General features: G+C 43.2%; 1 protein-coding gene across 1 annotated transcript in view; it reads right to left on the bottom strand.

Annotated features, from left to right (window-relative positions):
• Usp14 (ubiquitin specific protease 14) overlaps positions 1-20,977 on the bottom strand; it is a 91,041-nt gene that overhangs the window by 20,689 nt on the left and 49,375 nt on the right. Inside the window, exons 3-6 of the mRNA XM_068360788.1 lie at positions 14,992-15,099; positions 5,340-5,457; positions 4,833-4,980; positions 2,845-2,973 (exon numbers count right to left, since the gene is read on the bottom strand). Of these exons, the coding sequence (XP_068216889.1) occupies positions 2,845-2,973; positions 4,833-4,980; positions 5,340-5,457; positions 14,992-15,099 (503 nt within the window). The remainder of the gene's footprint in view (positions 1-2,844; positions 2,974-4,832; positions 4,981-5,339; positions 5,458-14,991; positions 15,100-20,977) is intronic.

The raw sequence follows: 20,977 nt of genomic DNA, 5'->3' as shown, positions 1-20,977 counted from the left end.
TGTTGAACAGGCTCACATCCATCTTTTTATAGTTTATATATGAAATATCTGTTTTGATGTTGTTACTGTTTTAATTGTTCATTATTTCTCATATTGTTTATTTCCTTATCTCCTATCCTTATTGGTCTATATTTCCCTGTTAGAGCCCTTGGGCTTATAGCAGCTTTTCCAGCTATTAATACATACATACATATACCCAGGCATTTCCCCCAATTTTGGGGGGTAGCTGACATCAAACAAATGAAACAAAAAAGGGGACCTCTCCTCTCTATGTTCTTCCCAGCCTGACAAGGGACTCAACTGAGTTTGGCTGGTACTGCTAGGGTGCCACAGCCCATCCTCCCCCATTATCCTTCATAATGCTTAAATTCCCTTCTGCTGCTACCTCCGTGGTCAACCAAGGCACCGGAGGAAGCAGCAGGGCCTACCGGAACTGCGTCACAATCGCTCGCCATTCATTCCTATTTCTAGCACGCTCTCTTGCCTCTCTCACATCTCTCCTCCTATCACCCAGACCTTCCTTCACTCCATCCATCCACCCAAACCTTGGCCTTCCTCTTGTACTTCTCCCATCAACTCGTGCATTCATCACCTTCTTTAGCAGACAGCCACTTTCCATTCTCTCAACATGGCCAAACCACCTCAACACATTCATATCCACTCTAGCTGCTAACTCATTTCTTACACCCATTTTCACCCTCACCACTTCGTTCCTAACCCTAACTACTCGAGATACACCAGTCATACTCCTTAGACACTTCATCTCAAACACATTCAATTTCTGTCTCTCCATCACTTTCATTCCCCACAACTCCAATCCATACATCACAGTTGGTACAATCACTTTCTCATACAGAACTCTCTTTACATCCATGCCCAACCCTCTATTGTTTACTACTCCCTTTACTGCCCCCAACACTTTGCATCCTTCATTCACTCTCTCACGTACATCTGCTTCCACTCCACCATTTGCTGCAACAACAGACCCCAAGTACTTGAACTGATCCACCTCCTCAAGTAACTCTCCATTCAACATGACATTCAACTTCGCACCGCCTTCCCTTCTCGTACATCTCATAACCTTACTCTTACCCACATTAACTCTCAACTTCCTTCTTTGTCACCCTTCCAAATTCTGTCACTAATCGGCCAAGCTTCTCTTCCGTGTCCGCAACCAGTATAGTACCATCCGCAAACACAACCGATTTACCTTCTATTCATGGTCATTCTCGTCTACCAGTTTCAATCCTCGTCCAAGTACTCGAGCATTCACCTCTCTCACCCCCCCATCAACATACAAGTTAAACAACCACGGCGACATCACACATCCCTGTCTCAGCCCCACTCTCAACGGAAACCAATCGCTCACTTCATTTCCTATCCTAACACATGTGTTACTACCTTTGTAGAAACTTTTCACTAATTGCAACAACCTTCCACCAACTCCATATAACCTCATCACATTCCACATTGCTTCTCTATCAACTATCATACGCTTTCTCCAGATCCATAAACCCAACATACACATCCTTACCTTTTGCTAAATATTTCTCGCATATCTGCCTAACTGTTAAAAATCTGATTCATACAACCCCTACCTCTTCTAAAACCACCCTGTACTTCTAAGTTTGCATCCTCTGTTTTATCCTTAATCCTATTAATCAGTACTCTACCATACACTTTTCCAACTCCACTCAACAAACTAATACCACTTGAATTACAACACTCATGCACATCTCCCTTACCCTTATATAGTGGTACAATACACGCACAAACCCAATCTACTGGTACCATTGACAACACAAAACACATATTAAACAATCTCACCAACCATTCAAGTACAGTCAAACCCCCTTCCTTCAACATCTCAGCTCTCACGCCATCCATACCAGATGCTTTTCCTACTCTTGTTTCATCTAGTGCTCTCCTCACTTCCTCTCTTGTAATCTCTCTCTCATTCTCATCTCCCATCACAAGCACCTCAACACCTGCAACAGCAATTACATCTGCCTCCCTATTATCCTCAACATTCAGTAAACTTTAAAAATAATAATAATAATAATTAGATTTTACAAGAAATTATTCAACAGCCTCTTATCCTTTCCTTGTACTAGATGATTGTCAAAGCCATATAGGCTGAGAAAGTTCAATACCATATTCGACAACTGTTACAGCATTACCCACCCAAACTGAATTTATCATAAATTCCTTTTCTTTTCATCATTAAGAAATTATCCACCTGGGTGCTTGCTAGACATAATTGAAGACCTATTAATAAGAAATATCACACAAAAAAATGCAAATATCATAAATTGCAATATAAAAAACTACACATCTGTAATTATCAGAATACTTAAGCATACCTGATGATACCCGTTTTACATATGTATGATGAGTTTCCTTTTTTGTTAGCCAATATGGGAAATTTTATAAACTATTAGCATTTGGATATCCTGTAGCTAGTTGTTTAACAGATAACTGAGCTCAGCCCCTTTTCTCAAAAATACTGAAGGATTGGAAATGGAATTTTCACATTAAGATATCAGGAATGAAAAACCTAACCTAAAGATAAACCATCCTAATATTATCTGCAGAAAAACGAACATAATTTGATTGAAAATGTTCAGTACCGTGCTGTATAAGCTATGCAGTATAAGAATTACAAAAGCCTCAATATATTGAGAGCTTCCTATTATTTACTGCAGCAGAAACTTAAGCAATACAATTGATTAACGCAAAGAAGAAATAATTTTTTACTTTTTCTCAAAACCACTGCAAAACAGTCCTCAATTTAAAAAATTATGAATACAGTAATTCCATGGCTTGCGGGAGGGCGAAACTCACCTAAAGTTCTGAGCGGTCTTCTCAGGATCCTTGGCTGTAATTTCTTGCATTAATAGCCGCATTAGTTCAGTCCAGCATTCTGAGGCATCCTGCTGCAAGAACTTTCCTTGTTCTCCTTGTTCTGCAAATCTGAAAAAAAAGTAATCAGTTTATTTAGAAAAGCAATAGGTTGCTCTTAAGAAATTTTGGTTAGGTGTAGCCATAGTAGAATCGTTAGCAATTGGTTTTGTGAAAACAGTAAGCCTTGTGCTCATATTTACTTTTAATTCCAACTCACTACTTCTTGAAAATGTAAGGCAAAAAGAACTGGTGTAAATTGGACTTTCAGGCTAAATACGAAAAGCTTACCAATATGAACATGAATGATAAAATGCTTTCAAGCATCTCATGTAGATAAACAAAAATGAAACTAACTGATTACAGTTGGCAATATATAAGAAATCTTGAAATAATTTCCAGCTTTGGAAATACAAGTACTAATGAAAATGATGTGAAGATGGATGAATGGATGTACAAAGATGGAACCTTAATATTAAAATTCATTATTCTTATATTCATCTAATATTCACAATGGTTCTCTCTCGAAGCCAGATTTTCTATCAATGTTAACACTAAAACTAAACTTTACTCGTTTTCTTTACTTTCAACAGGCTTAGGACTCCACTAATGTATAGCACAGAAACAATCTGGTGGTTAATGGCCCCTTCTTTTCAGTATCAAAGTCGAAACTAATGCCCTATCCTCTTGACATCACTATTCAATGGGGATGAGGAGGGTTCAGTAAGAGATATGAATTTCAGACTAGCATAAAGATAATTTTCTCAACGAAATTTCGTACATTCCTACGAAACGCCATGATGTTTATATTGCTGATATCCACACTCTGATAGAGGTGGGTTACTGAAAAATCCTAAACTAATAAACTTTTTTTAGCACCTGATATTCACCTCTTGGCCTAATACCAAATAACCAGTGTCATAACTCAAGCCTCAAGATTGTCTTCCCTAATACTCGTACACACCTATCAAACTACACACTGAGAGATTACTCTTCTATCAAACTATACACAGAGAAATTACTCAACATAGTGCATTTTTAAAAGAAAAAATTGAAAACTATAACTAATCAAATTTACACAAAAGAAAATTCACATTTAACCTACAACAGCACCTAAAGCGCGACAGGTTTGACAAGAAAATCATGTTTCCCTAATATGAGGCTTAGCAGAAAATTACTATGTACACCATTCACTTGCCACTAAGACTCTCTAAAGAAAGATTTCTATAGAAATTAAGAAATGTAGCACTTTTAGTATCATGAGCCCTTATCTTCAAGTGCTTCATCTGACTTAAAATCCAATTTGCTCTGAGCTTCATTGGCTATGCTTTCAACAAGAAATGACAACATTTTTGTAAAGAGGACGATTCGACATCCTAACTCCAAAGAACAAATTAGGATTCTTACCCACTAATATATTTTGAATTAGCCAAAGAACAATTATCAGCTCTCATAGGGCAAAGAACTATTCACTGACATATCACCCACTTTCTTTTCCAAAGACATTGAGGCTAACTCTTCACGTTAAAATCATTATAAGCTTAGAAGATATATGCAATATCATCAAACAATGTTTCCTCTCATATTTTGTAATTCACTAACCCATGACTTTCAGGATGTAACAATTATATTCCAATGTGTCTGTACCTAGAACTAGTCTTGACTCGATTACTTTTCCATGCATTTCACTGTGCCTTAGCTTTTAGGGAGATGGTCTCTTAGAAAAAGAGTAAATACAAATTCTTTACAAAGGGGTAAAAGTGATTCAATCCAAATTTAACTGTAATTGTAATGACAAATATTTACCTAACTCACAATCTTTCCCATAGGAAACTCAGTCAACATACCAAAAAAATAGAGACCATTTTATCAATGCAGTACAGTACTGTTCACTGCTTTTGTAAAACATCTTTTATAATTTTATTTCATACTTGGGAAAAGTAGTACGGAAGAGATTGACCAAAATCAGGGGAACTGCGGTCTTGCCAGAATTCATGGTCTTGTAGCAATCTTGAATGGCCAAGGTGAGGAGCGAGGCGGAGTCAACTGCCAACGTTAAAAGTGAAGACGATTCCGGCTCTGTTTCAGGGGATATAACTTTCATCAAAATGCTCAAAATTATGAGAAAAATAAATCAATATCCATAAACCAATCATTACACTGTCAATAATCAATACAAAACCAATATTTTTCTAGAAAAATACACTGGTTATAAAATTCATTAAAAGAACCTTATCTACTGTACTTTGATCAACCTCAGAATCACTTTCCTTATTTCCCTTACTACAATATTTATAATTTTCTAACAAGCATAAAATGTGTACAACTGCTATCCTTACTCCAAAAGGCTGAAAGGAAACATTAACAATAGATAAGCAACATCACCTAACCTATCATCTAGACTGACTTGTATGCCGACAAAAGAAACTCGCACTTACGTTTGGGTTTATATTCTTTGATAGCACTGTGTAACTCTGGCACAGTCTTCAAGCACTGAATAACAGCATTTAGGTAACACGTATTACCTAGATTCTTGATGCCAACAGGCAGTTGAAGCTGGAAATAAGCAAATGGATATTAGCACCTAGCAAGTGGCTTAGAAAATCAATGCATCATTAAAATACCCTTAATCCGTTCTTCATAAAATAGTAAACCTGAACTCGTTCATTTTAAATACTAAATAGATTAAAGTATGGCAAACAACTCATTTCAAGTCCAAGAAATGTATGCTATAAATTCACCATTCCGAAGATAATCAGCCTCAACACGTTTATTTTTCATTAATGATGCTCCAAAGGCATAGTCACACGTACTGTATAATTATGTAAGAGTATGTTTACATGTGATTTTAAAAACAAAATCCATTTTATTTTTATCTTTATTTGTAGCACTGATTTATCATGAACATATCTTTATCATTAATATTTTTTATTAACTCTACCGATATTTTTGTCATTACTATTTTTCTAACTTTAATATTTTTCTGACTCTGAAATTTGTTTATTCAATAATACTAAGATTCTGTATCTCTAGCTTGGTTAGATAGTTATGTCAAACTTATGACAGGCACTTCGTGGTTGTAGGAAGAAAACATCTCCCAACCAAAGGAGAACGTGAGGCTTCACCAAGGCCGTTAAATAAGCGAATAAGACTTTATTTTCATAAAATTGGATGCTTCGACTGAGTTCGAGGCTGGCACCTTCAGGGATGCAACACCTCCACTTCAGAGTATTCTGCTGCAGAAGACTCCTGAGATGTCTTCTATTACTATAAGGAATGAAGGGGGCTGGAGATGTATGTCTAGGCTTGAACACTGATGGAGTAGATTCCTGTTTAGGCATGGATCTAGAATTTTTATTCTTTTCTGGAACGACCTTACATTAAAGGTGAACCTCTGACGTACAGCAGAGGAGAGTGAGGGAGATCGAGAAAATTCATAATTGGAAGTCTCCTATTCTGGTTACACCGACTCATAATAAGATGGAGGAGGAAGAAAAGGTTTTACCTCTTTCTCTGCTGATAAACAGTGAAAACTAGTCTTTTGTCACTTGTACTCTCTTCTTTGCACATCAGCTCTCTTTGAGATTTCCACTTGCAATTCTCTTTGATACCTATGCAATGCATAAGCTTTTAATGGAGAACTAGTTTTCTGATATTTATGCAATGCAGGCATACAATACTGGAAGAAGGATGATTCACTTTTAGGAAATAGAGGGGTAAGGCTCTGCACTTGGTTTTCTCTCATTAGATGGAGACCGAGGTCAAATATCCAACACTAAAGATTCCTAACTATAACTTGAAGTTTTTGATTAATGAATTACTGATGAGCAGTTGTTATCTTCCAAAGGAGATAATGGAGGAGAAGCTTACGTGTAATAGCAAACGAGGGTTCAGGAGGAGGGCACATAATGGTTGCTGCATGTTCAGCAGGCAGGCCAATGGGAGAATGCACAAAGGTAGCGCGCAAGTACTACGGCGTGTGCCGCGTTAATGTGGATGCACTGGAGTTCGTGGAGGTTGTTTATAGAACTGTGGGCCCACTGCTAAGTTAGCACTAGGGTTATAGGATATAAACTGTTGTTCTTATTGTCTAGAGGATTTACTAGGCAAATGATGACCCTACTTTTCTCTTAGAAGCTGACCATGTAGAAGGGCTGAGGATTTTCTAGCTTAAAATTGGAAGCGATAAAACTCTGACAGATTCACGAAGCAGAGATTGAAGTGCATAACCTTTTGAGCAACAGAGTACTCAAGAGGAATAACCCAGAGTTTTTAATGTATCTCAATGGGCCACCCAAAAGCGAAATGTTGAATGATTGGGCTACCCATAAAAAGCTAAGGGTGGACTCCATAGACTGCACATACTCCAAAGTATTGTAAGAGGAATGGGGGAGGGGGGGGGAGATTGTCAAAAGACGGATCGTCCACCATTCAATAAATTTCCTTACGGAATTTAATTAAAGAAAAAGCTCTTTCTTCTAAAATAATTTAGCTAATTTAGCTGACATGTCTACACTGACCTGTGCAAAGAGAAAACGTAGCAGAGAGGGGCTGTCTATAAAGACCTTTTTGGTAAGAGGGGTTGGACTTCAGATTTAGTCTAAAGGATAAGTCCTAAAACTATCTACCTGAATTCTACATCCCTTTCCTTGTGCAGTGGATCCACAGGATCCAACCAACCCCTTAGATTTAATTTCATCCTCATCTAACTAAGACCTATAAAAAAAGACATTCCTCAGGCCTCCTAGATAAGGAATAATGACTAAAAATTTCAGGTTTACCTCTAGACTGCAGAAATAGGTCGCACCTTTACCCAAGGTACTCTCGCTAAGTGCCTGACAGCGAGATAAAAAGGAATAAACAAGGTTATTGGTTATTTGGTTAAATGGTAGTTATAACTTTTCAGTCAACTTGTTAAATTTAACAGGTATATCCTTGTCTAAATTATGTTGTAAATTTTATAACTTCTGACCACTACAAGAATCCAAAGAGCTAAACTTGGAATCAATAACAGACAAATCAAGAAGAGGCAAACTAGCTGATTGGGGGTTGGGGGTCCGGGAATTGGGATAAAAATCCCCGGTAGCCGAAGGGAATGAACTGGAGGCTCTGAAACAAAAGTCTAATAAATCCTCTTTGAAAGACCCATAGCTTTTTTTTTTCTTTCCTTTGAAAGCTCTCTTGCATTGTAACAATTTCTGATGATTAACGTACGCCAACATTTGGTTATCAGGCCATGTACAACATAATTCACATTGAGATGAAAGGTTACAGACCATACCTCTGCAACTGGAACAACTCTCATAAGCATCATATTCCTTACAGCTCATCCTGATTCCGCAGGAAGGGAAACTTCAGACAGGGGGAACCGATAATGAATTCTACGCTTCCATTGAGAAAAATTCTGGTTGGACTCACAAAAATGACGTATTAACAGTAAACAAACAAAATAAAAGCACCACTAATATGCAAAAAAGGTATTCAATACCAACAATCTACAAATGATTTAAGGAGCTGAGGGCAAAAGGATATTGAAATTCAAAAGGAGCAACTGGTTACGGAAGTTGAGCTAGCAGCTCAGACGTCAGTGTTAGCAATGGTGGGACAGAATAAGAGGTATCAGGATTGCCAATGTGATAAGATTTGAGTGCGTTATTGGGATTCAGTGCTAGATAAATTATCTTGAGGATATGTTTATTAATACGTGTTTGTGGTCGAGGCATGTAGGTGATTGGTAGAAGCTCGTTTCTGTGCATCCAGTTGAAGAGGGGTTCGGTACAGATTGACTAGCACCCTTGCTGAGGGTCAAGAGTGCTCGCATGTCAAGGACTCACATAGCAACATCATAGCAGTCCAAGTCTGGTGGCAATCAGCCAAACAATCAGCCTGCAATAAGGGAGATCCAGAATGTTGAATCAACAGCACTCACTAGGATACCTGTTGCTTGTTTGCATAAACAAAGGAGGATACAGAATTCCTTCGACTTCAGGGAAGTCTTAACTCCAAGGTGGCTAAGGTGAGAATCCTACAGTCACTTTTGGCCAAACTAGAGTCGAAAGAGTTATCTTATCATTATTCATATCTCTGACTCAAGGATAATATCCCAAGACGCAATAGCGTCATGACAGGAACAAAGTTCAAAAGTACCAAAGAAAAATGTTGGAAAGCTTGAAAACCTGCCGTCTCCCACCAATTGAAGAACGTCTGTCTCTACTGACGGCTGCTATGAAAGTGACTACTCAACTGGGCCTGACAGGTAACCACCAACCAATGACACACCTTGTTATAAAATTTTAGTTGTCATATTCCAGGTTCGTTGTTAACACTCTCCTATGTAAAGGACAGGAGTTTGTATTTACTCTGGTACAAATAAGCAATATGACCAGGAGTTAAGTACAGTATCAAAATTATAAATCTTATCAAAATATCACAAATTTTAAGTAATTTGTATTTTTCCTAACATACTTACCTCGAACTACTTTCTTAGGAGTACCTGGAATCTCCTCTCATCCGACCAGAGTTTTGTGTAGTTTATCCTACTTCCGTTTTCTGTGAGGGCTAACCTCAGGCGGAAGGATACGTGCCTTGAGGCTAAGCCCGGGGCAGGGAGCGTTCTAGCTTGGGTCTCGACCCTCAGTAAGTTCTTGGTTGATTAATTACTTAAAGGGTCAGGAAGACACTCGGGAACGGAAGGGCGGGCCATTACCCGAAAGTAGTTCGAGGTAAGTATGTTAGGAAAAATACAAATTACTTAAAATTTGTGATTTGTTCCAACACGGAAACTTACCTCGAACTACTTTCTTAGGAGACTTACACTTTAGGAGGTGGGAGTGTCCTTCTTGACCCCTAGATCTAGCTAAGCAGGATGCAATGGAACCTAGATAGGGGGCTAGGTTCAGAGACGGTCGGGAAACGAAACGTAGGAGAAAACTACACAAAGAGCTCATGTTAGTGTCTAAGTAACTAACCTGTGCAAGAATTTCTCGGAGACGTGTCCTTTGATGACGTTGTGACTTGAGGTCTTGTGCAGGCTCTACCTGAGTCCATCTCCAAGGGAAAGAAGGGGAAGGAAGAACAAGGGGGGTTTTTAGGGAAACGAACCTGTGTCTATTGGTCTTACTACCCACGATTGTACCTGGGGCTACACCGTTAAATCGCTTGGAGCGCGGAGATGACTGTTCCTATAGAGAACCCGTCTAGGGACTTTCTTGAGCATTCCTTCATGTAGTGCGTTGTGAAGGTAGACTGGTTAGACCAGGTGCCTGCTCTTAGGATCTGCGCCACTGCCATGTTCCTTTCGAAAGCTAGAGAGGTACTTAGACCCCTAATGTCATGGGGCCTGGGTTTTCCTGGCAGGGGAACGCCCGCACTGCTATAGGCCCTGATAATCACCTGTCTTAGCCAGAAGGAGATAGTGTTCTTCGAAACCGGCTTTTTCAATGTACCTGTGGAGACGAAAAGGCTCTTGATACCAGGACGGAGATTAGAAGTCCTCTCCAGGTATTTCCTTATGGCTCTGACAGGACACAACTTCAAGTCCTCCGGATTGCCCAAACGAGGAATTGCTGGTATTGAGAAGCCCTCAAACCTAGGATCCCAAACAGTTGGATTCTGGGTCTTAGCCACAAAAGTCGGGACGAACTTAAGGGAAATCTCACGCCAACCCTTCGCATGTGAGACCTCGTAAGACAGCCTGTGAATCTCACCCACTCTCTTAGCTGGTGCCAGTGCCAACAGGAAGACAGTCTTGAGGGTGAGGTCCCTGTCCACTAAGTCTTTCAGGGGTTCGAACGGGGGTTCACTTAACATCTTCAGGACCCTCGCCACATCCCACTGCGGCACCCTGACAGCTTGAGGGGGACATGCTTGTTCGAAGCTCTTGATGAGCATTGAGATACAGTATGTCTTGAGGAACCCAGATCGATGCCCTTCACTAGCAAGACTTGGCCTAAAGCTGCACGGACTCCTTTGATGGCCGGGATCGACATACCGACTACATCCCTGAGATGTACCAGGAAGTCCGCAACGTCCAGAATAGAGGCCCTCAACCACTTGATGTTTCTGGAGGAGCACCACTTTGTAAAGGGGGACCACTTAGCCTGGTACACCGCTGCCGATGAACGCCTCAGATATCCCGACATCCTTTCGGCCGTTCTAGCTGAATAGCCTTCCTTCCTCAGGAGACGCTCGATAACCTCCACGCGTGAAGGCGGAGGGATCGAGGATTGTCGTGGAACCTTTGGAAGTGGGGTTGCCGCAGCAGTTCTGGCCTGTCTGGAAGAGGCCACGGGGAAGACACGCTAGTTCTTTTAGGTCGGCGAACCACTCTCTCTCCGGCCACCAGGGCGCTACCAAAGTCATCTTTAGGTTGTGGGCCGTCCTCACCCTGTTGAGCACCTGTCTGAGAAACGCAAAAGGGGGAAAGGCGTATAAGTCCAGATGGTCCCACCGGTGTTGGAAGGCATCCTCCAACGCCGCTTTTGGGTCTGGGACAGGAGAACAGAATACGGGGAGTTGTGCGTTCAGTCTTGTTGCGAAGAGATCCATCACTGGCGAACCCCATTTCTGGATGATGAGCTTGGCTACCTCTGAGTGCAGGGACCACTCGGTTCGCACCACTTGACCCATCCTGCTGAGTACGTCAGCCAGGACGTTTCTTTTCCCTGGAATGAACCTCTATGCGATATCGTGATCTGTTCTGCCGTGGCGCAATCCTGAAGTTCCAACGTGAGATTGCACAGCTCCCTCGATTTCAGTCCTCCCTGCTTCTTTATGTATGCTACTACTGTGGCGTTGTCGCACATCAACGCCACGGTTTTTCCCCGTAGAAGGTTGATGAACTGTAGGCACCCCTTTCGAACCGCCCTCATCTCTAGGATGTTTATGTGTTGTGCCTTTTCTTCCTCTGTCCAACTGCCTCTTGCTGACCTTACGAGGAGATGGGCACCCCATCCCTCTTTGGAAGTGTCTGTGAAGAGAAGCATCTCGGGGGGCTCGGCTGCGAAGGGCATCCCCTTGAGGGTGTTTGTCCGTTCTTGCCACCACATTAGGACTTCTTCAGGTTCCATTGGACACTCCTGAGCTTGAGTCTCCCCTGGGGAACCAGTTTCTCCAATGACACGAGGTGACCTATTAACCTCTGCCAGTCCTTCGCTCTCCTGGGTTGTCCCGCCAAGAAGGGGCGGAGGATTTGGTCCAAATTGGTCAGCCTTTCTTCCGACGGAAAGGCTCTCACTAAACGGGAATCCAGGACCATCCCTAGATAAGTCATCCTGGTGGAGGGTGACAGATGAGAGTTCAGGTTGATGGTGATGCCCAGAATCTTGCAGAACTGCAGAAGCTTCGCGCCTTGATCCCTCAAAACTTCCTCTGAGGATGAAAGGAGCAACCAGTCGTCTAGGTAACGAATCAGGCGGATGCCCCGTTCGTGAGCCCCCACTGAGACTGTCGCGAAGACCCTCGTGAAGACCTGAGGCGCTGTGGATAGTCCGAAGCAGAGGGACCTGAACTCCAAGGTCTAGGCACCCCACTTCACCCGAAGATACTTCCTGCTGGAGGGGTGAACTGGGATTTGAAAATAAGCGTCCTTAAGGTCTATGGACATCATGAAGTCCCCTTCCCTCAAGAACTCAAGGACCGACTTCGGGGTGTCCATCTTGAAGTCGGTTTTGCACACAAACTTGTTGAGAGCCGAGAGGTCTATGACCGGTCTCCAACCTCCCGTTGCTTTCTCCACCAGGAAGAGCCGACTTTAGAAGCCCGGGCCCGGGTCCCGTACCGTTTCCATTGCTCCCTTCGCCAACATCGTGGAAACTTCCTCTTGTAAGGCTGTTCTCTTCAAGGGGTCCTTGGGAGCCAACCACTCCGCCCAAATGGCTGGGATCAGGGGTGGAGGTTCTGCCAGAAACGGTAGCCTGTAGCCCTCCTTCAACACTGTTACTGTCCACGGGTCTGCTCCGTGGTTTTTCCATGCTTGCCAAAAAAGTCTGAGGCATTCCCCCACCTGAGGCTTGGGCAGGAGTAGGGGGCCTCTCTCCCTATCTCCCTATCTGTCCTTAGTCATGGAGGACGAGGCTTCCGTGGGCTTGCCCGACGGAGGAAGCCGTCTCTCCTTCTCCAGGGTCCGTGGTGCCACTTTCGAGGGCACGACGAGGCTGCCCGTCCGAGGGGCGACTCCCTCCGCTGGGCGGATTGAGTCGGAACCCCCGCGGTCTTACGCCTGTCGGAAGAGGTCCGCGAGGCCGGGTCCCTCCGTGGTTCTAGCTTGTGGCTGGAGGAGAACCTTCCTGGAGACTTGTCTCTGGGTCGCCAGCCTGAAGTGCTCGGGACCGAAGTAAGGTCCACGAGCTTACTGCGGGGGATGACCACCCTTTCCTCCTCTGGTGATCTGCTCCTCCTGAATTTCCTCCTAGGAGACCTGGAGCGCCTCCTCCCCTGTCGAGACCTGGAACGTGACCGAGAACGGGAGTGCCTCCTCCGGGATCTCTCACACTCCCCCGGGAATTCCTCCGGTTTTCTCCTTCCAAGGAATAGGAGGTTGTAGCAACCGATGAATCGGAGGACTCTTCATAACCCGTCCGAGGGGCCGGGGCCCGGAGAGTGGTCATCTGAACGGCCTGCTGTCCTACGGAGGGCGCAGATTGCAGGAACACTTCCGGTACTGACGACGGCGGTGCTGGGGGAGAGAGTGGCAGCTCTACGTTGGGGAACCAGGATCCGAGGCCTTCCTCCAACCTCAACGGGGACCTACAGGGCGTCCTAGGAGGGACCCATTTGAGGGGATCCGCCGCCGGTGAGTCTTCCTTCTCTGGGGCGCCTTCAGCTGCGGAGGTACCTGATAAACATGCCCATGATGCGGGCGAAGAGACAGGGACAGTTTTACTCCACATGGGATCATCCGAAGAGACGTGACCCGCGTGCACCAGGGCATCGTCTCTAGGACCCCCACTACTCACACCTTCAGGCCCCTCACTTGGCTGGAAAGATGCTGCTACCCCACTATCATGGATAATAGACTCTTGGGGAAGAACCTCTGGCTTCTTCCCCGCAACGGACTTACCTCGTCCCCTACTCTGGGTAGGAGAAGATGGAAGGGAAACCCTACTCGACGGTCCTTCTGGAGACGTAAAGGGTGAAGAGGTGCTAGCCTTCTTGGTCGACCGCTTGGCAGACTTCTTTTTCTTGGTACTGAATCATACCCACTGGACCTCACTCCAAGAAATGCACTCCGGACACGTGTCCGACGGAGAACGCACTCTACCCCTGCACGACGAGCACAAGGAATGAGGGTCTACCTCCAGCTTAGAAAGAAATGCACCAAACGACTTCCTGGCTCTAGGCCCAGGACAATGGCAGGGATGCTCCATCACGACCTATCGCAACACCGCAAGACACAGGAACGCAGCGGGAAAGGGTAATAAGGACAAGGATAACACGTGAGAACACAAGGGAAGGATAAGGTTAACACACGGGGACACAAAGGAATAGCACAGGGATACCACGTGGGAACCACGCGGGACACAAAGAGTCGCGATGAGATAAGGAGAGCGTCGAGATGATATCACGACGCGACCAGAGAACTTACTGAGGGTCAAGACCCAAGCTAGCACACTCCCTGACCCGGGCCTAGCCTCAGGGCACGTATCCTTCCGCCTGAGGTTAGCCCTCATAGAAAACGGAAGTAGGGTAAACTACACAAAACTCTGGTCGGATGAGAGGAGATTCCAGGTACTCCTAAGAAAGTAGTTCGAGGTAAGTTTCCGTGTTGGAACAATCTGGTATTTAAACAACAGCTTCCTGCAGATAATTATAAAATCACTTCTAACTATCATAATTTTAACAAAAAAATTTTCACTGGATAGTACATAGCTTAAAGTTGTGATTATTTTAAATAGAGTTGGGATTTTAAAACTGTATTGTGAAGTCACATGATTGAAGAAAAAATTCAACCTCTTTGTACATGAAATTTTCAATGAAGATCTACCCAAAAATAAAAGCAAACGGATCATTTAATGTGGAAAACTTCGCATGTAACCTCCTAACTACAACCTCTATTGGCTTATGAATTTAAAATGTAAATATTTTACTTACCATAGTATTCCTTTCTGCTTCTGTCATATCTTCAATAAATGATGTCTTTTCTGTAGGTTCGACTGGAACATCCTCTTCTTTGCTGCCCATCATTAGAATTGTGACACCCTATAAATATAGTTCAATTATACCGTCAAGTCTAAACCGGTAACATCTAAACAATCCTAAATTTTTACAATTTCAAAATTATATAATACTGTACACATATTACCATTCATAAATATGGTATTTTTATTTTTAAATAAATTTTTAAATATACTTACCTGGTAGTTACATATATATAGCTTAATCCCGCCGATTCTGCGCATGACAAATCGGTGGGATTAAGCTATATATATATGTAACTACCAGGGAAGTTACATATTTAAAATTATATATTACACATCTTGGCCAATAGCCAGAGTCCTAAAACAACATGAACCACTCAGCTTAGAAAAACTACAAAATACACAGTAACACGACAAATTTCGAAGCAATTTGTATTTTTCCTGACGATACAAACCTGTACATATTTATAGGGGATAATACTGCCCCCTGTGGCCGCGGGGGCATAAAAACAAAATTAGCGCAAACGTTATCCCTGCGTGTCGTAAGAGGCGACTAAAAGGGACGGGACGAGGGGGCTAGGAACCTCCTCTCCTGTATCTACATCCTGTGAGACATCGACAAAGAGATGGAGCTGGGGGGAGAGTGACTGCTCCCCGCACTCTAGTTTTGGGGTGTTTGAATGTGCATGGATGTAGTACGATAGAGAGTAAAAGTGATGTTTGGTGAAATGTCTGGTAGAGTGTCTGGGATTGAAAGGGGAAGAGCGAAAGAAGGTGTGGCTTTATTGCTGAGTGAATGGACGACAGGTAAAGTAGTGGAATGGAAGGAGATATCATCTAAGTTAATGTGGGTAAGGGTTAGGTTGGGTAGGGAATGTTGGGCTTTTGTCAGTGCGTATGGGCCAGGTAGTGAGAAAAGTGAAGAAGAGCGGAATGAGTTCTGGAATGAATTAACTAGGTGTGTAGAAGGACTGGGTAGAAGGAATTATGTAGCTGTCATGGGTGACTTAAATGCTAGAGTGGGCGCAGGAGAGGTAGAAGGTGTCATTGGGAACTATGGCGTACCAGGTGAAAATGAGAGTGGTGAGAAACTGGTAGATATGTGTGTTGAGCAAGAGATGGTAATAAGTAATAGCTTTTTCAAAAAGAAAGATAAAAATAAGTATACATGGGTAAGAGTGGCAAATGGAAGAATAGTAGAAAGGGCATTAATGGATTATGTGTTGATAACTAAAAGAATGTTTGGAAGATTGAAAGACGTGCACGTGTTTAGGGGTATGGCTAACGGTATGTCTGATCATTTTTTGGTGGAAGGAAAATTAGTTGTAGCAAAAGAATGGGGGAATAGAGTAGGTGGATGTAAAAGGGAGGTAGTGAGGGTTGAAGAGCTAATAAAACCGGAGGTAAAAAGTAAATATCAGGAAAGGTTGAAAATGATATATGACGAAGTGAAAGTAAGAGAAACTGACAATTTAGAGGAGGAGTGGAAGTTAGTAAAAGAAAATTTTGTTGGGATTGCAAGTGATGTGTGTGGAAAGAAAGTTGTTGGAGGCAGCATGAGGAAGGGCAGTGAATGGTGGAATGAAGGAGTGAAAGTAAAAGTGAAAGAGAAAAAGAGGGCTTTTGAAGAATGGCTACAGAGTAATAGTATAGAGAAGTATGAAAAATATAAAGAGAAAAATGTGGAAGTAAAGCGCAAGGTACGTGAGGCAAAGAGGGCAGTTGACCTGAGGTGGGGTCAGGGATTGGGTCATTCATCTGAAGAGAATAAGAAGAAGTTTTGGAAAGAAGTGAAGAGAGTAAGGAAGGCTGGCTCAAGAATTGAAGAGACAGTGAAAGATGGAAATGGAAGGTTGTTAAAAGGAGAGGAGGCAAGGAAAAGATGGGGGGAATATTTTGAAAGTTTACTGAATGTTGAGGATAATAGGGAGGCAGATATAATTGCTGTTGCAGGTGTTGAGGTGCCAGTGATGGGAGATGAGAATGAGAGAGATTACATTAGATGAAGTGAGGAGAGCACTAGATGAAACAAGAGTAGGAAAAGCATCTGGTATGGATGGTGTGAGAGCCGAGATGTTGAAGGAAGGGGGTGTGACTGTACTTGAATGGTTGGTGAGATTGTTTAATATGTGTTTTGTGTTGTCAATGGTACCAGTAGATTGGGTTTGTGCATGTATTGTACCACTATATAAGGGTAAGGGAGATGTGCATGAGTGTTGTAATTCAAGAGGTATTAGTTTGTTAAGCGTAGTTGGAAAAGTGTATGGTAGAGTAATGATTAATAGGATCAAGGATAAAACAGAGAATGCAATCTTAGAAATACAGGGTGGTTTTAGAAGAGGTAGGGGTTGTATGAATCAGATTTTTACAGTTAGGCAGATATGCGAGAAATATTTAGCAAAAGGTAAGGAGGTGTATGTTGCGTTTATGGATCTGGAGAAAGCGTATGATAGAGTTGATAAGGAAGCAATGTGGAATGTGATGAGGTTATATGGAGTTGGTGGAAGGTTGTTGCAAGCAGTGAAAAGTTTCTACAAAGGTAGTAAAGCATGTGTTAGGATAGGAAATGAAGTGAGTGATTGGTTTCCGGTGAGAGTGGGGCTGAGACAGGGATGTGTGATGTCACCGTGGTTGTTTAACTTGTATGTTGATGGAGTGGTGAGAGAGGTGAATGCTCGAGTGCTTGGACGAGGATTAAAACTGGTAGACGAGAATGACCATGAATGGGAGGTAAATCAGTTTTTGTTTGCGGATGATACTGTACTGGTTGCAGACACAGAAGAGAAGCTTGGACGATTAGTGACAGAATTTGGAAGTGTGTGTGAGAGAAGGAAGTTGAGAGTTACTGTGGGTATAAGAGTAAGGTTATGAGATGTACGAGAAGGGAAGGTGGTGCAAGGTTGAATTTCATGTTGAATGGAGAGTTACTTGAGGAGGTGGATCAGTTTAAGTACTTGGGGTCTGTTGTTGCAGCAAATGGTGGAGTGGAAGCAGATGTACGTCAGGGAGTGAATGAAGGTTGCAAAGTGTTGGGGGCAGTTAAGGGAGTAGTAAAAAATAGAGGGTTGGGCATGAATGTAAAGAGAGTTCTATATGAGAAAATGATTGTACCAACTGTGATGTATGGATCGGAGTTGTGGGGAATGAAAGTGATGGAGAGACAGAAATTGAATGTGTTTGAGATGAAGTGTCTAAGGAGTATGGCTGGTGTATCTCGAGTAGATAGGGTTAGGAACGAAGTGGTGAGGGTGAGAACGGGTGTAAGAAATGAGTTAGCAGCTAGAGTGGATATGAATGTGTTGAGGTGGTTTGGCCATGTTGAGAGAATGGAAAATGGCTGTCTGCTAAAGAAGGTGATGAATGCAAGAATTGATGGGAGAAGTACGAGAGGAAGGCCAAGGTTTGGGTGGATGGATGGAGTGAAGGAGCTCTGGGTGATAGGAGGATAGATGTGAGCGAGGCAAGAGAGCGTGCTAGAAATAGGAATGAATGGCAAGCGATTGTGACGCAGTTCCGGTAGGCCCTGCTGCTGCCTCCGATGCCTTAGATGACCGTGGAGGTAGCAGCAGTAGGGGATTCAGCATTATGAAGCTTCATCTGTGGTGGATAATGTGGGAGGGTGGGCTGTGACACCCTAGCAGTACCAGCTGAACTCGGTTGAGTCCCTTGTTAGGCTGGGAGGAACGTAGAGAGTAGAGGTCCCCTTTTTGTTTTTGTTTCTTTGTTGATATCGGCTACCCCCCAAAATTGGGGGGAAGTGCCTTGGTATATGTATGTATGTATGTAATACTTTTGGCAAAGCTGAAAGACAAGGCATTAGACTTTTAGTGAGGTTTAACCACCCACCCACTAGTTAGGGGGCTGGGGGTAGTGGCTACCTCACTCACTCACACATCTAGGTTGTGAACCCCATTTTGCTTGGGGGTAGGACTTCAAGGGGGACTGGTGCTGGCAGCCCAATTTGTATAAACAGCTACAGGTTTGCATCATCAGGAAAAATACAAATTACTTCCAAATTTGCCATTGTTCCTTTACTAATACAAACCAACACTATTTATTGGAGATGATTTACCCTTTAGGAGGGTGGAAGTCCAGCCGGCTTTTTGGCTTTGATCTGGGATTTTCCCCTTAATATGTTTTGCAAATAATTGGTGGAAACCCTACACCTCGCTAAAACCAAGGTATGTATGGTCTGCGGACTATGCAAGCTGCGTGCTTGTGATACTAGCACTGACTGGTCTAAGTAACAGTTCTCCGAATCATCGTACTCTTCCGAGGGTACCATGGACTTCCCAAATCCCCCCTCACCAGGGGGTATGGGGACATAACGAGTATACCCAACAATACCAGATTCCACAAGGGAAATGCTTTTACCTGCAGACAATGAAGGTCAGCTTTGTAGAGTAACGTAGGTGCTGTTATTCAACAAAGTGGAAGATGAAAGAAAGAAAGAGCCAGTCATTGCCTGTCATTCATCCCAGACTTAACCATGGTTAAACTCTACCCTCCCTTATCTGCTACTTGTCCATGTCCTGAGGTTTCAAAACCATTTATTGTGTAGCCACCACAAGATCCATGGAGAACGTCTCCATGTTCCTGTGAATCACACCTTGCAGAAAGTGGGGGGTGATGGTCATTTAACGCTTCTATATGCCCGCTGAGAAGGCCTGCGTCACAGAGTAGTCTTATAAATGTTAGGGCATATTTCTGCCCCTTATGTTATTAGCTCTCCGTCTCTTCTATGAGGAGAAGGATATGGATTTGATGATTGGTCCATGGCCTTGTGAATCCGAGACGACGTATACTTGGTGATCCTTCTCCTAACTTTCCCCGAGCTGACGAAGAGTGCCGACACTCGGGGGAGAGCACTTGTAGTTTCCTGGAGGTGGGCCTCCAGTTTCTCTTTGGCATAGTAACTGTTAATTCGGATCATTGGTCATGCGGCGAAGGACTCCCAGACCGAAGGATTCAGATTCCAAGATCTGACCTGCCAGAAACGAGGTCGAGCATTACTTGGCCCATCGTCATGAATGAGAGACGTTAAGGCATCCCATGGGGGTTCCCCGACTCTCTAGGCCAAAGCCAACACGAGCGGGAGACCTGTCATCGAGGTCAGGTAAACATCTGCTGTTGGGAGTCAGCTCTCCGACTAAGGGTCTGTAGGCTTGAAACTCCGTATGAGGGGGAGGGGGCGACCCCTACGTGGAGGAAAGGTTAATTCCATTTGGAATGAAGGAGAGGCTCCGGAACTAGCGGGGGACTTTCATTGACGAGACCGAGAGAAGCTTTCCTCCCGAAGGTAACCGGAACTCCATTAATGCTGGCACAGTGGCATTGAGGGGAGGGATACCCCTTCCCTGATACCAACTTACAGTTCACTTGGCCCGGATGGCCAAAGCCTTAGATTAACACAGGTATCCAGACATCCTTTATACAAACTTTTGTGGGAGAGACTCTCTGAGTGAGGAGGAGCATGAAGTTGTAGCAAAGATACTGCTTTGTGAAAAATTATATTTTAATTATAAAATAAATTTTTGAATATACTTACCCGGTGAATATATAATAGCTGCAACTCTGTTGCTCGACAGACACATACATAAAAAACTCGCCAGCGATCGCTATGCAGGTTGCGGGTGTGCCCACCAGCGCCAACTGTCGGCCAGATACCACTCTCGATGTAAACAAAACCTTCAATTTCTTCTCATCCCACTGCGTCTCTATTGGGGAGGAAGGGAGGGTCGTTTAATTTATATATTCACCGGGTAAGTATATTCAAAAATTTATTTTATGATTAAAATATCATTTTTAAATATTTAACTTAGCCGGTGAATATATAATAGCTGATTCACACCCAAGGAGGTGGGTCTCTCCAGAGTTAAATATGTTTACATCGTATAAGCTAAGAGTTTTTTCATTTTGACAGTTATCAATATAACAAA

This window comes from Palaemon carinicauda, chromosome 37 (assembly GCF_036898095.1).
Source record: "Palaemon carinicauda isolate YSFRI2023 chromosome 37, ASM3689809v2, whole genome shotgun sequence".
NCBI lineage: Eukaryota > Metazoa > Arthropoda > Malacostraca > Decapoda > Palaemonidae > Palaemon > Palaemon carinicauda.
This window is presented reverse-complemented; position numbering and strand designations above follow the sequence as displayed.